At 38.0% G+C, this 17,089-nt stretch overlaps 1 protein-coding gene across 1 annotated transcript; it reads right to left on the reverse strand.

Annotated features, from left to right (window-relative positions):
* Positions 1-555: 555 nt before the first annotated feature.
* On the reverse strand, positions 556-16,848 carry rnf14 (ring finger protein 14). Its single transcript, XM_056267841.1, has 8 exons — positions 16,694-16,848; positions 14,506-14,666; positions 14,212-14,342; positions 10,947-11,450; positions 6,846-7,074; positions 6,496-6,668; positions 4,856-4,986; positions 556-666 (listed from the first exon to the last, which is right to left on the reverse strand). The coding sequence occupies exons 2-8, from the start codon at positions 14,654-14,656 to the stop codon at positions 606-608; spliced, it is 1,380 nt and encodes a 459-aa protein (XP_056123816.1). The 5' UTR covers positions 14,657-14,666; positions 16,694-16,848; the 3' UTR covers positions 556-605.
* Positions 16,849-17,089: the final 241 nt, after the last annotated feature.

A 17,089-nucleotide genomic window follows, 5' to 3' on the forward strand; every position in this document is an offset into this window, starting at 1 on the left:
AAAACATAATAATAGTTCAGCATTTTATTAAATGATACAGATGCTACATTACATTTGTTTTATGACTGCCTTGTGCGAGCTCATTGATCATCTGGATGGTAGACACACTCTTCCTTTCAACTTGCATAAAAACAGCAGAGACAATCTGATAAAACTTGTCACTAAATGTATATTCATTCTAACCTGAAATCTTGATAAAGTGCCAACTCGTTTACTTGCAAACATGCAACATTTGTCTAAAACTCCATCATTAAATGAACATTAACAATAGCCAAATAAACAGTAATCTTGTTGAAAGCCAACATTATTGCAAAGGAGCCAAATTCATTAACTAAAAAATATATATAATCTGTAGTTTTGCACATACTCCTGCTAGACTGATTTCAGCATGGCTGTATTTAAATGGGTTTTGTCCACAAATTCCAGTAAAACTATTTGAAGGGATGTGTGTATGTGTAACAGAAAGCTGAACTGGAATTTGAATGTGGTGTGAAAGTAAAACACAAAGGGTAAATATGAGGCAAATACATTCTGAGAGATGTTCATGATAGTCCAGAAGTGCCCTGGATGAAGTTATATCCTTTAAGCTGTTCATTTACGGTGGATCAGTCATCTTCGTCACTTCCAAAGCCTTCTTCATCTTCCATTTCCACTCCCTGAAACAATCTAGGGCAGAACATAAATAATAAATAAACACACCGCAAATGCACCATCCATTTTAGCTGAAATCAATTATATATGACTAAGACCAGGAATTGTTTTTGCAAAGGAAGAAAACTCAAGAGAGAAAGCTGAACTGGAATTTGAGAAAATTCTAGGAGTTCTAAATTCTAAATTCTTTTTCTAGGAGAATCTCCTAGAAAAAAAAAAACTGGCTAAGAAAATAATCGATATTACAAAAAATAAAAACGCGCAAATATTACAAGATGTGAAAATGTAAATGGTAAAAGTCACTGATCCCATTGACTTGAAGGGATCGTTCACCCAAAAACGAAATATACCCCATGATTTACTCGCCCTCAAGCCATCCTAGGTGTATATGAGTTTCTTCCTTTAGCCGAATACAATCAGAGTTATATTAAAACATATCCTGGCTCTTCCAAACTTTATAATGGCAGTGAATGGTACCTTAGATTTTTAAGCCCAAAAAAGTGCATTCATCCATTATAAAAGTAACCCATACGACTCCAGGGGGTTAATAAGGCCTTCTGTAGCGAAGCCATGCGTTTGTGTAAGATAAATATCCATATTTATCAACTAAAAAAAGGTGCAAGTCAAATTACGGCAAAAGACTAACACCTGACACGTCTGATCTAGGAGTAGTGTAAGCGATGCGTATGGCCGTCTGTTGGAAGCTAGTTATTTTAGTTGATAAAGTTATACATATAGATTTTTCTTACACAAACGCATCGCTTCGCTTCAGAAGGCTTTAATTAACCCCCTGTATGGATTACTTTTATGATGGATGGATGCACTTTTTTGGGCTTAAAAATCTAAAGGCACCATTCACTGCCATTATAAAGCTTGGAAGAGCCAGGATATTTTTTTAATATAAAGGCCTGTTCACACCGGGCCGACGTTTAACGCCTCGTGACTAAACAAAGGGCGCCAATGTGAGTGTGCACACCGACGCGAAAAGCGCCACGCGTAAAAGCGTCATTTTTTTTTAAACGCCTCGGGTTCGTTTTTTTGGTTTGACGCGCCGCATCAAAAACTATCCGACCAATGAGATTTGCGCTTTTGCTCACGTGTCTGGAGCTTCTGAAGTTACAGTAAAACACAACTTGGGGGCGCTCAAACACAAAACGGTCTTGCCGAGCACACATACGTAGCGGCGAAGAAGATGCGCCAAGTAGCGTCTACACCAGGGCTATTCAATTAGCTTCATTCGAGTGCCGGATTATTGAATCGAAAAGTTGAGGAGGGCCGGTGGGTTTAGCTGATTTATTGAAACATTATTTATTACTTATTGAAACATAACCGTATTAATAAATAAGCTAAATTAAACCAAAAAAGTATTGTATTTACTTGGAAATGTGGTACCCAACAGTATGCACATTTATAAGACCATAATAAATAACTTATTTACAGTTGTGTACAAATATATAAATTATACATGCTCATAGCTATTGGTAAGAAATATTTTATTCATAATTCTTATAGGCTTAAATTAAAAATTCTGACACTGAGACTTGGTAACCACAGGTAAAAACCATGCATGGCTACTCATTTACTCACTACCACTATAGAGAAATGCCTAAACACAGGTAAAAACTATACACACAACGAATTATAAATTCCTCTACCCACCTAATAAATCTAATGCAATATAATTTACTATTAGGGTCGGGTATCGTTTCATTTTTAGCGATTCCAATTCCGATTCTGCTTATCGAATCCGGTTCTTATCGATTCGTTTCCGATTCCAATATTTTTTGGAGAGAGAAAAAAGGGCAAATACTTGAAGAATAAATATTTCTACCTTTTATTCTTGCCAATTTTAAGCAATATCCAATAAAATGGCTAAAGTGAAAGGAGTCTCTTCATATAAAGGTGTTGATTACATTAATTAATTCATAAATACTTGTTTTACTGGAGTAATAGTGTTTGAATTAATGATTCAAACGAGTTTTTAAAAAGAAAGACTATTAGACTATACATATGTAGTTGTCTGATGTATGTAATCGTGATCTCCATTTTAAACAAAACAAAAACGATTTTAAGCCACATAGATTCCTGAATTAGGGACCGTTCACATATCGCGTCTAAAAATGCATGGAGAAGCGGGGCCGCGCCGCTTTCTCCTCCTTTCCACAAGCGCTTGCGCTCCCGTGGCGTCTGTCGTTGCTATGCAACCATGAACTGCGCTCTCCATGATGCAGACGAGGGCGTATCAGCAAAGGATTAATTGATTTATAGCGCTCGCATTAGCTTTACTAGGCTACTAGATATATTTATGGAGATGAGAAATAAAAACATGCCCTGTTCAGCTATGATCAGCTGTTTGGCCGAGCTTTCGATGTTACAGAAAGGTCGTTGTTTTTTGTCACATGACCTGCGCGCCTGCAAAAACGAGCGCCACGCACCGCATGCTCGTCGCTTCTATTATGAACGTGCTTGCCACGCGCCTACATTTGAAATAACGAATTTGCAACTGTCCCAAAGTCAGGAATCGATAAGAGGAATCGTAATGCGTGCTTCTTATCGAATCCCCGGTTTTGGGAAATTTGTTACCGGTTCTAAAATGGAACCGGTTCTCGATACCCAACTCTATTTACTATAACTAAGTATTAAATATTCCAAATTTCTGCCCAAACTATGGTAAATTACTACAGTACATTCATGGTAAATGTTTGTAAGGCTGGTGATTAAGGGATTTAAAGTCTTCTAATTCATTCATGGCACAATGTTTCTGCTGTTTACCTCATCAGTCGCGTTGGAATGTTGAGGCTGTTTCATCCGATTTAAAACTGTTAAATCATTGAGTGATTTGTGGCTTGTAACAGACAGGTGTGTTGAATTGAACCGCTTCTCACTAGATGTATCAACGCTGTTAAATAATAGTGTCCGGGACCGGGAGTAAACGCAACTCCTGTAAGCTTGCGTTCCGTTATACACTATGCTGCGAAGTTCAAAGTAAACTTGAGAAACGTTTCTCAGTTCAGTCTGAGCGCTCATGGTACGCAGAATACGTATATCCGTACAGCTGCAGGCGCCACTGCGGCCACGCGCATATCTAAACAAATTTAACCGCACCACCAGGATAAGAGGAGGAGGGCGGTTGGGGGCCGGATGGAGATGATTGGCGGGCCGCATGTGGCCCACGGGCCGCCAATTGAATAGCCCGGGTCTACACCATAGATATCCATAATAAAGGCTAGTTGTCTCGTCTGGGCTGCTGGCCAAATATGGCCTTTATTATGGATATCTATGGTCTACACTGCCGGGGAGAAATAAGACGAGGAAGATGCAAGGGAAGATGAATGTAGAGCTGCTGGTCTCGTTGGTGTCGGAACATAACGAACTATATGACAAACGCGACAGCGACTACAACATAGGACTACTTCTGTTTTACATTAAGCGCCATCTAATGTCAGGGAATGAATTTGCATGTTCACTCGGCTCATCGCCAGCGGAAATCGTTTGGGTGTGAACACAAAAAACGCGTTGAAAAACGCTGACGAATAACGCGCGCGCCGATATTCGTCCCGGTGTGTACGGGGCTTAACTCTGATTGTATTTGTCTGAAAGAAGAATGTCAAACACAGCTAGGAAGGCTTGACGGTGAGTAAATCATGGGCTAATTTTCATTTTTGGGTGAACTATCCCTTTAAGATATTTACAACTATTTTCAGCTCAAGATTGCGATCCGATGGGGATTCTGATCTAATCTCTTCAGAAAATTTGGACTAAAGCGCTCAATTCATATGGTTCCGATTAGATTCGTTTTACGATCTCTTTATGAACTTTTTGAAGCTTCAAAGTGGTAGTTGCGAAGCTGTCGATGGAGGGACAGAAAGCTCTCAGATTTCATCAAAAAGATCTTCATTTGTGTTCGGAAGATGAACAAAAGTCTTACGGGTTTGGAACGACATGACGGCGAGTAATGCTCACGGGTGGCTCTGTTTGTACTCGTCACTTTGCCTTCTTTTGGAGTGGCTTTCACATTGATTTCACTCTGCTACCCTGACATGTTTTAGAGTAATAGCAAAAAATGATGTGTGCCGATCACAAGAAGCCTCGATAAACAGTTTAGGACACTCGCATGTCCTTGTCGGGTTGCTAAGCATTATGGGTAGACTGTGGATGTAAACGCATATAAGGGCTTATTGAAGACAGTATATGAACGACTCACTGGTTATAGCATGGTGAGCTGGGGTTGTTGAAGTGGCTATAGGGGTTCACTCTGCTGAGAGCTCCCAGACAGATCCAGCAGAAATACTTCTGACAGGAGCAACAGGTCATCTTGTTACAGCCATGAACCTTCTGAAGAAACGGGAAACATGAGAAAAGCACTTTCACACATGTTTATAAGGTGTTATGCATGCATTATAACACATTAAGAATACGCTTATGATGCACTATGAATGCAGGCCTTATCTGGTGTTATAATGCATTGTACTCTTAAAAGTTATAACTACAAATAGTGGGTTTATCCCGTTATTCAATAATGTATTGTAACTTATGAATATTTATCAGATGATACAACATATAGGCATTATGCATGCATTATAATGCATTAAGAATACCCTTATGATGCACTATGAATGCAGGCATTATCTGCTGTTATAATGCATTGTACTCTTAAAAGTTATTACCACAAATACTGGGTTTATCCTGTTGTGCAATAATGTATCGTAACTGTTATGAATATCAGATGATACAACATTTTCTATGAAGCCTGTATTTATAATGTATTATAAGGGTATTCTTAATGCATTATAATGCAGGCCTTATCTGGTGTTATAATGCATTGTACTCTTAAAAGTTATAACCACATAGAGTGGGTTTATCCTGTTGTGCAATAATGTATTGTAACTTATGAATATTTATCAGATGATACAACATTTTCTATGAAGCCAGTATTTATAATGTATTATAAGGGTATTCTTAATGCATTATAACACCAGATAAGGCCTGCATTATAATGCATTGTACTCTTAAAAGTTATAACCACAAATAGTGGGTTTATCCCGTTGTTCAATAATGTATTGTAACTTATGAATATTTATAAGATGATACAACATATAGGTGTTATGCATGCATTATAATGCATTAAGAATACCCTTATGATGCACTATGAATGCAGGCCTTATCTGGTGTTATAATGCATTGTACTCTTAAAAGTTATAACCACATATAGTGGGTTTATCCTGTTGTGCAATAATGTATTGCAACTGTTATGAATATTTATCAGATGATACATTTTCTATGAAGCCTGTATTTATAATGTATTATAAGGGTATTCTTAATGCATTATAACACCAGATAAGGCCTGCATTATAATGCATTGTACTCTTAAAAGTTATAACCACAAATAGTGGGTTTATCCCGTTGTTCAATAATGTATTGTAACTTATGAATATTTATCAGATGATACAACATATTATAGGCGTTATGCATGCATTATAATGCATTAAGAATACCCTTATAATACATTATAAATACAGGCTTCATAGAAAATGTTACCTAATGTTTAAATTAAGATTTTTAGCATTTTTGACACTATTGTCCGAAATTCCATATCTTAAATGTCTTATAATCCGTGGTTTATGGATCAGGAAAAGCGCCACATGTCAGAGCACTGTCCACTAGGCTATCGGCCTCAATGTTTTAAATTATTTTCCATTCTGCTGCAGTCCAGCTGTTATTTAACACAAGAATGCATCTTCTGTAATTCTTCCAAAGAGAAACGCATCTGACTGGGATCAGCCGAACTATTCATGGCATTTCATTTCAGACACATTTAGAGAATGAGTGGCATGTACTACTGACCTCTATATGAGAGCCACAGCAAGGGCACTGTTTAGAGTTACTCTTCAGCCAGTCTGTGCTGAAAGACTCCTCCACCGCCTTCTGGATGACCCGCTTCCCAAAACGCTTTTCAAGGAACTTCTTTCCCTCTTCGCTTGCAGAACTGTACTCATCCCGCAAACTGCGAAGCTCGTCTGTTAAAGAAAAGCACACCTTTTGACTAACCAAGTGCCTGTACTTCACATTCTGTAGCAAGACAGCTGGTCACTGAGCATCCAATACATTTATGGAAATACTAATATCAGAATCAGGCAACAAATTAGCCAGAAGTGACTCATTCAATGAATCAGTAACTCAAACCCGTATCTTACCAGCGGTCGCTATGCAGTTGGAAAGGCCGTGATAGCTTCTCTTGCAGAGGGTACAAAAGGCATATCGGCAGGAGGGACAGATGCCCATGGTGGAGTCGGGCTCGACCATCACAGCCATACAGCAGCTCATGCGGGGGCAATACACAACATCGGCCATCAGATCCAGACTGGACTGCAGCAGAAGACGATCGTAGCGGGCAAACTCATCCTCACCCACAAGAAGCTTCACCTATTATCATATGAGCAATGTCCCAAACCATTCATTCAGGTCTCAACACAAACACACTTTTAGCAGACCTCTACACTTTACACAAGTTTAACCATGTGCTCATTCATAAAACACAAACACATCATATAATTAACTCAAGTATAACAATGTGAACTTAATGTTTTCTCCGGGTCCTTCATCATTTCAGAGTCACACTCAGGACCTTCAGGGCCAAATCGGCCGAAAGGGTGGGATTAATATTTATAAAAAAAAAAATCATCTTTTTTTTCTTTTCTTTTTTTTTATAATATTTTTTCTTTTCTTTTTTGGTGTTTTGAGATCATTTCAAAAATAAAAATGATTTATAATTAATATTAATGCAATAATTATGACCCATTTTTTCCCCATTGAATATAATAGATTTTTTTTTTTTTTTAAGCTGTATTTCATTTTAGAGTCAAGCCTAGGCCTCATGAAAGCAATTTTTGAAATAAGATGGATGCCATCTGGTGGACAAACTCTGTATTTTCACATTTTTGCCAATTTCCCATTCATTTCCTATGCGGGTCCATTTGGACCCGAAGGTCCTGAGTGTGACTATTTTTTTTACAACCACTTAGACTATTTAAATCCTGTCCCGAATTTTTTGGGGTGTTTATATACCAAGTACCAACAAAGTCACCAAATTTCGGACCATTCCGATAAAGCTATGATTTAAAAAAAATAATAATAATTAAATGCTTCGGGTCCATTTGGGCCGAAGGACCCCAGGGGGTTAAGACATGTGTGCTGTTTAAGTAGCAAAACTGATGACATACCAATCAGATTCGAAAACGTATCCTACACTGGAGAGCTGAAAGAATCATCTACAGGGTTTTTATACTACTTACACACACTGTATACTACAGGAAAATCAGGAAACAACGTATTTTTGCAAAAAATGAGAGATGACCTCCTAGTCCTAAGGTAGAGAAAGTCTTTTGTCAGAAGACCAATAAACTGTTATAGTACTGTACACTGTAATGAAATTTAGAGAAAGGTGCTGAATTTACTTTATTATTATTTTTTACTATACTGTAATAGACCGTATACTGCAATGTGTTGCATACAGAGTTCATTTTCAAATTCTTTTGGTATTTGAACCTTTCTTCTCTAGTGCTTTTCATCTAATGTAAGATCACTTTACAGTAGTGTAAAGAAAGGATTGTTGCATTTTACTGCATCTGCATTCCTTTATGACATTAAGCTGCAAAATTATTCCTAAATCTGACTAAGATGTTTTTGTTACAGTGTTCTCTAGTTCAAACTAGTCTATGTATTTGTTAGGGTTTGTGTGTCATCTGGGCCAAAGTTTGATTCTGACAAAAGATCATATATTTGACTAAAGTATTTGATTTTGATGTATTGAATTTTTTTTAGCAGATGGTGCCATTTTCTCTGATTTGGCCTATTAAGCAAATACTCACATTTTCTGATTTTGCTGTATTATAAAGCCAATTTAATAATATCATGCAGCTATAATTGTGTGGGTGTGTTGATATGGATGTCTGTGTAAAAAATGTACTGTAGAGAAATGATACTGTACTTACTGCAAATCACAAATGCTGGCATCTAATGGAAAATTTTGGTATTGCACCCAAACAATTATTATAAATCTAAAACCTCTTCTTTTTTAAATAAGTGTTTGTTCTGTGCCCCAAAGCCTTGAGACACATTTTGGTTTTTCTAAGGACCTCTGAGTGACTTTCAAGGGTTTAAAGGGTTAAAAGCAGGTGTAAAATGGCGTCATGTGAGCATTAGATAGGTATTGTGATGTATTGTGCAATATTGAATGAACACGGCTCTATAGGACACTGTTGTAACTAAAGACTACAGTTGGAATTAAGTTTCAAGCAAAGACTGGTACCAGTATATAAAGTGAATTATCCCTGTACAAATAAACAAATCAGATTTTCACCCAATGGTTCAGGGAAAAGATATAACCAACTGTGTTTACAACAAGGATACTCTCTTTTACTATTCTGTGTGTATTTTTCCATTCAAGTATGATAATACAAGAAGGAAAACTCGATTCAGTACTCAGGCTTTCTGTGTGCACACTCTTAACGGTACGTTTACACGACAACGATGTGCTAAAAACTGAAACGTGTTTTTTTGTACAGATGACAACGTTGTCAAAATGATCCCTGTTCAAACGGATCTGTGAAAACGACTAATAAAGCTGTATTATTGATGTCAGACAAGTAGCTGGCGATGTGACTTTATAAAGAAAGACTACGCGCACACACACATACGCGAGCCGAACGCACATGCCTAAATGATCTATCGTGTTTATTGTCCGATTTTCATTCTAAGGATGTTAATCTTGAGAATACTGTATTGTTACTTTGTCTTCTGGGTAAATTTCATCTTCACAAAGCCAGAAACATTCACTGTAATGTAATCCCAATTGTAGAATGTCCTCCTCTGATATAAAGTCCCGTTTTACTTCCTTTAAGAAAATGTCAAAACCTTTGAACACACAAGCTTGGAAAACATGTATCATCCTTGAGTCTGTTGTAAGAAACCTTTCATTTTTCATGATGACAAAATGTTATATTGTGATTTGTGTAATCCTTATAACCACTTGTGATGATGATGATGTCCGTACACCCACCTTGTTATTCCTAGTATCCTTTCATTAGCTTTCAAGGTTATAGACTAAACGCATAATACACATGTGCATGAGGTCACCGTTTTGTAGTTTACAGAGATGATGAGGGCATCGTTTTCAAAAACTTGCACTTTGAATTTTGAAACCCGTTTTCGGGCCCCCAAAATGCTATTTTCATGTAAATAGACGGCCAAAACGCATTAAAAGTCGCGCTTTTCCTTGAAGGGGTGTGCATAAGACTGACATGACACCTTCATAACCATGACATGACATGACATATGTCATGAATATGAGGTAGGGTTTATGAATGTTTATGACAACTGACATTAAGTGTCTTTCGCTCAGTTATGACATTTTTAATGCAAATATGACATTGTTTAAGATGTCTTTGTTATGACATCTTGACATAAACCATAACATCATAACCTGTCAGTGTCTTTGTCATGACAACTTGACATTAAATTAAGTTAAACTGTCATGTGGTTGGTTTTGACACTGGCTGTCATGAGGCCATTATAACTGTGTCATGAATATTTTTATTGACCTCAACTACAGTGGTACAAATTGAATTTGTCATTAAAAAGTTATAATGGCCTCATGACAGCCAATGTCAAAACCAACCACCTGACAGTTTAATGTACTGTTTACCAATAAAGCTAAGTGGTTTCTTAAGTTTGATAATTAATCTGCTAGGTCATGTTTATGACAGGTTGTGTTGTCTTAGTAATGTCAAGTTGTCATGACAAAGACACTGACAGGTTATGATGTATTGGTTTATGTCAAGGTGTCATAACAAAGACATTTCAAACAATGTCATATTTGCATTAAAAATGTCATAACTGAGCGAATGACACTTAATGACAGTTGTCATAAACATGCATAAAACATGTCAAACATGTGTCATGTCATGATTATGAAGGTGTCATGTTAGTCTTATGCACACCCCTTGAAGTAAAGTGTTACCAAAGTCTTCAGTTTTTAGTTGAAAATCGTGTCGCTTAAACAGCCCCTATGAGTCTATCAGACGGCCACGAGTGCCGAATGGAGTTCACTTCTGTTCTGTGTCTTCTTGTGCTTGAAATTGCATTTAAAAAAACATGAACAAATAATAAACTTGCTCTGGATAGTTGATGAAATTTCCACGCATCTTTCAAGCTGGCCCTACATTACCTATTCATAGTATCTATTACTATTCATATGAGCACATAATGACACAATCATAAAAAAAAGGCAAAGATACCTGTGTGGGAGTGGCCAGGGACATACACTTGGGCTCAGGGCAGTTAAGGCACTGAACTTTGCCGTCTCTTATCTGGATCTGAAAGTATTCCTTAATGCAGGCCTTGCAGTAAACATGCTGACACTCTTTGAAGAGCAAAGAGTCGGATCCCAGCTTCTCCGAGTAGCAGATGCCACAACAGAACACCTTCCCGTCGAACACCTTCTGCTTCTGAGCTTCGTCAAAATCCAGCAGCTGAGTCAGTATATCCGTGTGAGGGTCAACTTCTTGAACAGCTCTCGGGTCTAAATCTTGTGCTTTGCTTTTATCTCCAGAAATGTCTTCGGCTTCTTTCTGACCGGATTCGCATTGATGCTGAACGCAAGAGCTTTGGATTTCAAGCGGAGACTGTATTCCCAGGAAATCCAGAGTCTCTTCCTTTAGGAACTGGATCCAGGTAAAAAGAACCACATTGCCTTGGTTCTCCTCCCAAAGCTCATCCAGCCTCCTGCAAAGCGCAGTGATCTGATGGAGTGAGAGTGGAAGATCATCTAAGATTATGATAGAATGCCACATATCAATCACGTCAGAAATACTACAGCAGCAGAAAAGATATACGTAATGTCTGCACCACTTACATTAGGGGCCCTATTTTAATGATCTAAGCGCATGGTCTAAAGCGCACGGAGGAAGTGCACTTAGTGCGTGTCCGAATCCACTTTTGCTATTTTAACGACGGGAAAAATGGTCGGTGCTCCCAGCGCATGGTCTAAAAGGGTTGTCCCTATTCTCTTAAAGGGTTAGTTCACCCAAAAATGAAAATTCTGTCAGTAATTACTCTCCCTCAAAGTTGTTTCAACCCCGTAAGACTTTTGTTCATCTTCGGAACACAAATTAAGATATTTTTGATGAAATCTGAGAGCTGGATCACTCCTCCATAGGCTTCTAAAGGGATCGACACTGACCGGCCCAAAAGTTATGAAAGACATCGTTAAAATAGTCCGAGTGACGACAGTGGCTCAACCTTAAGTTTATCAAGCGACGAGAATACTTTTTTGTGCGCAAAAAACAAACAAGAATAACGACTTTATTCAACTAATCATTTCCTTCTCTGTGGGCCGTGATATTTCACGTAGTGAAACTACGCTAAGCTTCAAGGTTGTACATCACACACATGACCAGCGTCGGCCAATCGTGAGCCTGCGTGTGACGTGCAACCTAGAAGCTTTGCGCAATATCACTACGTGAAATATCACGGCCCACAGGGAAGGAAATGAATAGTTGAATAAAGTCGTTATTCTTGTTTGTTTTTTGCGCACAAAAAGTATTCTCGTCGCTTGATAAACTTAAGGTTGAGCCACTGTAGTCACTCGGACTATTTTAACAATGTCTTTAATAACTTTTCTGGGCCGGCCAGATTCGATCCCTTAAGAAGCCTATGGAGGAGTGATCCAGCTCTCAGATTTAATCAAAAATATCTTAATTTGTGTTCCGAAGATGAACGAAAGTCTTACGGGGTTGGAACAACATGAGGCTGAGTAATTAATGACAGAATTTTCATTTTTGGGTGAACTAACCCTTTAATGAGTAATGGGTGTGTTTTGGGTGTAACGTGTCTCATCTCCCATTCCTTTTAAAAAAGTTGTGCTCACGCCATGGTGGATTTGCTATTTACAGAGGAATGTGCAAGCGGAAAGACTGAACGCGTCTCCAGAGAGCAAACGGATCTGCTCGTGCGCGAGGTTAAAGCACGAACAGACCATCTACGGGACAAGCCGGATTCCACCATATCTTTATGTACACAATAATAATCTTTTACATTGTAATCCTTTTATTTTTAATATTTGGCATGTATTTGTGTGAAGCTGCGCGTCCCTGTGAGTGTACACGCGTTGTGGACCCGCCTATAGGCGCACATTACTAATGCGTCCTTTAAATAACAAAAACAAATACCGCAGTGTATTTCAGTTGCCTCAAAATAGCAACGTGTCAACAATGCACCTGAACACACCCCGCTTTCAGACCAGCCGCCCATGGGCGCACAAACAGGCGCAAATGCATTTGCCATTTAAACAACGTGGCGCAGGATGTGAAAATGATAACTGCGTAGGGCTTTGTTTGACTTCCACTGGTCAAACAAACTGATATCCCCAAACTAACACCATTTACCAATGTCAAAGTTGCTGTGACAGGGTGATTGGGATGAAACCCCCTGGTCCACAATCACTTTCATGATGGTCCGGAAAATCATGAACATTTCTCTGAACTTCTCCTTTTGTGATCCACTGAAGAAATCCATGCAGGTTTGCAATGACAGAGGGAAAATTATGACATTTATTTAGTGAACTATTCTTCTAAAAGATGCTGACTTATCAGTATTTAAACTCAATTAATTGTCCCTGGCTGTTTAAACAAAAGAAAAAGTTACATTTATGCGAGTATGACTAATTGCTTGATGACTGCTTTTTAGACAAATGGACATGGATATGTAATTACGAATTGTCTGGTTAAAAATGCGATTTGCAATTTAAAATGTGTTTTTACTTTTTAACCACAAATGCTCGTCTTGCACTAGCTATGCGACACACATTACGTAAAAAGGTTGAAAGGTCACGCGTGTTCAGGTTAAAAAATGTAGGGTAGGGCGAAAAACCCCATCTCATTTTCTCCTCCAACTTCAAAATCGTCCAACATTGTTGTTTTCTCTTTTATTTATTAAATTTTTTGTAAAGGGCGTTTGACTTTGAACTTTCGCTTTATAAACACTAGGTCGGTATTTCTATTAAATGCGCGACCCTTCAACATGATTACGTAATGTGTGGCGCATCGCATAGCTAGTGGAAGACGAGCATTTGTGCTTAAAAGTATATTATATACTTTTTTTTAGAAAATGACCGATCGTTTGTCTAGATCAGACTCTTATTCCTCGGCTGGGATCGTGTCGAGACTTTGAATCTGCACTGAAGCTGACATTTGGACCTTCAAACCGTCGGTCGGACCCCATTGAAGTCACTATATGGGGAAAAATCCTGGAATGTTTTCCTCAAAAACCTTAATTTTCTACTGAAGAAAGCAAGATATGAACATCTTGGATGACGTGGGGGACGACGAAATGTTAATTCTGAAGTGAACTACTCCTTTACATGCTGCATGATCTCACATTTGTCAGCAGAGAAAAGTGAGCGTCACAGAAAGCTATGATTAAAAACTACAATTTTAAGCAAAAATAACAAAATTACAACAATAACATTACACACATTTCGGGACATTACTAAACAGGACTCACCTGGACTCTTGTGAGCCATTTGGAGCTTAAAGTAAAAACGGGAGACGATACTGAAGGGTAGTCTGTAGGAAGTTCAAAACTCAGAACCAATGGAGGTAGAAATGATAAGTTATACTCTGTGGATTTCTGTCCTGCAAAAAAACATAAATATATAAATATTATATAATAATATATATTTTTTTATAAGTTTAAATATATATATTTAATATATACATATATATATATATGCGCACACAAAATACGACTCCATGAATATGTTAGAACAAGGTCTAAACATCCGCTAAAAAGTCTCACCCTTGACTAGCAGTTTGAAGTTTGGAGGAAGCTCTAGGCACAGATGAATCTCACCCTCCTCTTCGGACTCCGCCTGGTGAAACTCCTCTTCATCATATATGCTTGTTAGAGCAAGCAGTTCATCTTTTTTCGCTTCCTGGTCGGCTGACATTTGAACATTCCTGAAATTAACATGAAATCAAGTGACGCTTATATTTTGTAAAGCATCTTGAGCAATGGAAATACTCTAAATCAGGGGTGTCAAACTCAGTTCATGTCCTGCAGAGTTTAGCCGTGTCGTAATTACCGTCATTTCGTGGCGCTCTATTTAAAGCCGTTCACGTCCTCGGACTGGGAATTATGCAAGTCTATCAACGCCTGAATAAATCTGCAGCAGTCAGGTGGTGGTACAGCGGTTATGTGGTGCTAGTAGGAGCTCTCAGAAACTTCATAGGTAACAAGTTATAATTACAATCCCTAGGAGACCGTGACAGCTTTTTACAAGTTGGAATCTCATAATTACGGTAATTATGAAGTGCCATTAAAGCAATTTTTAGCCCCAACCCGAACAAGGTCTTAAGGATTACTAGAAACTTCCAGGCAGGGTTTTTGGAGTTGGTTGGAGCTTCACTTTCACAGGGCCTGATAGGTAGTTCTTGTTGTGCTTGAATGTTAAAGGATTAGTTCACTTTTAAAAAAACTTTTGCTGATAATTTACTCACCCCCATGTCATCCAAGATGTCCATGTCTTTCTTTCTTCAGTCGAAAAGAAATTAAGGTTTTTGATGAAAACATTCCAGGATTTTTCTCCATATAATGGACTTTGCTGGGCAGCAAACGGTTCAAGGTCCAAAAGACAGTTTCAGTGCAAACTGCAAACTGTTCAAAGGGCTTTAAACGATTCCAGACGATGAATAAGGGTCTTATCAAGCGAAATGATCGCTCATTTAAAAAATAAATAACAAAGTTTAAGTTTTATAAGCTCAAATGCCCGCCTTGCTCTGTTCTGTGATGCACGTTCGTGACTCTCCTGTTCGAATTCGTTCATCAAAATGAACAAATCTTTTTTCGAGTCATTTGGTTCATTTAACGAACGAAATGAACGAATTGACTCGGAAAAAGATTCGTTCTTTTTGATGAACGAGTTCGAACAGGAGAGTCACACAGAACAGAGCAAGGCGGGCATTTGAGCTTATACAACTTAAACTTTGTTATTTATTTTTTAAATGAGCGATCGTTTCGCTTGATAAGACCCTTATTCATCGTCTGGTGTCGTTTAAAGCCCTTTGAACAGTTTGCACTGAAACTGTCTTTTGGACCTTGAACTGTTTGCTGCCCAGCAAAGTGCATTATATGGAGAAAAATCCTGGAATGTTTTCATCAAAAACCTTAATTTCTTTTCGACTGAAGAAAGAAAGACATGGACATCTTGGATGACATGGGGGTGAGTAAATTATCAGCAAAAGTTTTTTTAAAAGTGAACTAATCCTTTAAAATGGCCCTCCTATGAGATGTCAATCACAGCACTGGCCCCCAGCCAATTTGAGTTTGAGAGCCCTGATTTACACCAATCATGATGTTCAAAACACAGGAGACAAATGGGGGATGAATGAAAACGAATGCAGTCAGTCCGTCAGTCTGTTCACCTCCTACAACATCTGAATGTGAAATCAAAATTTAGATGAATTATTGTTCATATTTCTGTAAAATAATAGCATCATGTACATATAAAAAGTAGATATTGGCACAGTAAGTCCGGAAAAGAATCTACTACAACCATTGGAATATGAAAAATAACAATTAGGTCAATTATAGCCTAATGATTCTTTTCCTTTAAAATATTTTAGTACTGTATTCGTATAAAGGGAGGTATTGAACACATCTCACCTGTAGAGAGTCTAGCACCTTATTGTGACCCTACACCAACTGTTTAGAATGTGAATGTTGTTTTGCTATATGTATATAATTTTGTGTATGTTAAAAACTTGTGAGTGATTTGAATTAACGGCTGTTCATCTCATATGTTTTGTACTGTGGGTGGAAATGTCAGATGATCCCTTAGGGAGCATTTCAAACACGAAACTAATAACTTTAACGCAATGTCACCCTACGACTACAGTCCAACTGATTGAGTCTAGTTATTTCCATTTATTATTCATCTAACTTGCGACCCATGAAAAGATATTAACTTGTAAAACACGTAACTTACCTTGTTCTGTGCCTGATGCAACTTCAACAACAACTGCCGCTTCTTCTTCTTTAGGTTTAATGGCGGGCTGCGAACTGACGTCATCGGTGCAGACCGCCACCTACCGTGATGGAGTGGGAAGAGAATTAATTCTATATTCCTATATCCTATTTTTTTAATCCACTAATCCTAAAGAATATCATGATTGCATTCATTTGATCTCCCGCATTTGGACCATTACATCGTATATTTTGAATTATTAAGAATCCTAAAGATTGCAATTCCTTTCTCTTTTATATGCATTACATATAATCAAAACATGCTACACTGTCTCATCTATTAAACAAACATCACATAATGTTATGTAGTGATGATGGACGGTTTCGAAACACTACTTCGTAACCTTTGTGAATCTTT

This window comes from Rhinichthys klamathensis, unplaced genomic scaffold, assembly GCF_029890125.1.
Source record: "Rhinichthys klamathensis goyatoka isolate OS25496 unplaced genomic scaffold, OSU_Roscu_1.1 h1tg000263l_1, whole genome shotgun sequence".
In the NCBI taxonomy this organism is placed as follows: domain Eukaryota; kingdom Metazoa; phylum Chordata; class Actinopteri; order Cypriniformes; family Leuciscidae; genus Rhinichthys; species Rhinichthys klamathensis.

What these genes read in the sequence shown, in the direction of transcription:
- rnf14 (XM_056267841.1), bottom strand. Translation starts at nt 14,656, where the DNA reads ATGTCAGCCGACCAGGAAGCGAAAAAAGATGAACTGCTTGCTCTAACA. An exon ending in CCCTGGCCACTCCCACACAG is followed by an intron (nt 7,075 to 10,946) that starts GTATCTTTGCCT and finishes ATATGATAATAG; the next exon opens with GTGAAGCTTCTTGTGGGTGA. An exon ending in AGCTCACCATGCTATAACCA is followed by an intron (nt 667 to 4,855) that starts GTGAGTCGTTCA and finishes GTTCTGCCCTAG; the next exon opens with ATTGTTTCAGGGAGTGGAAA.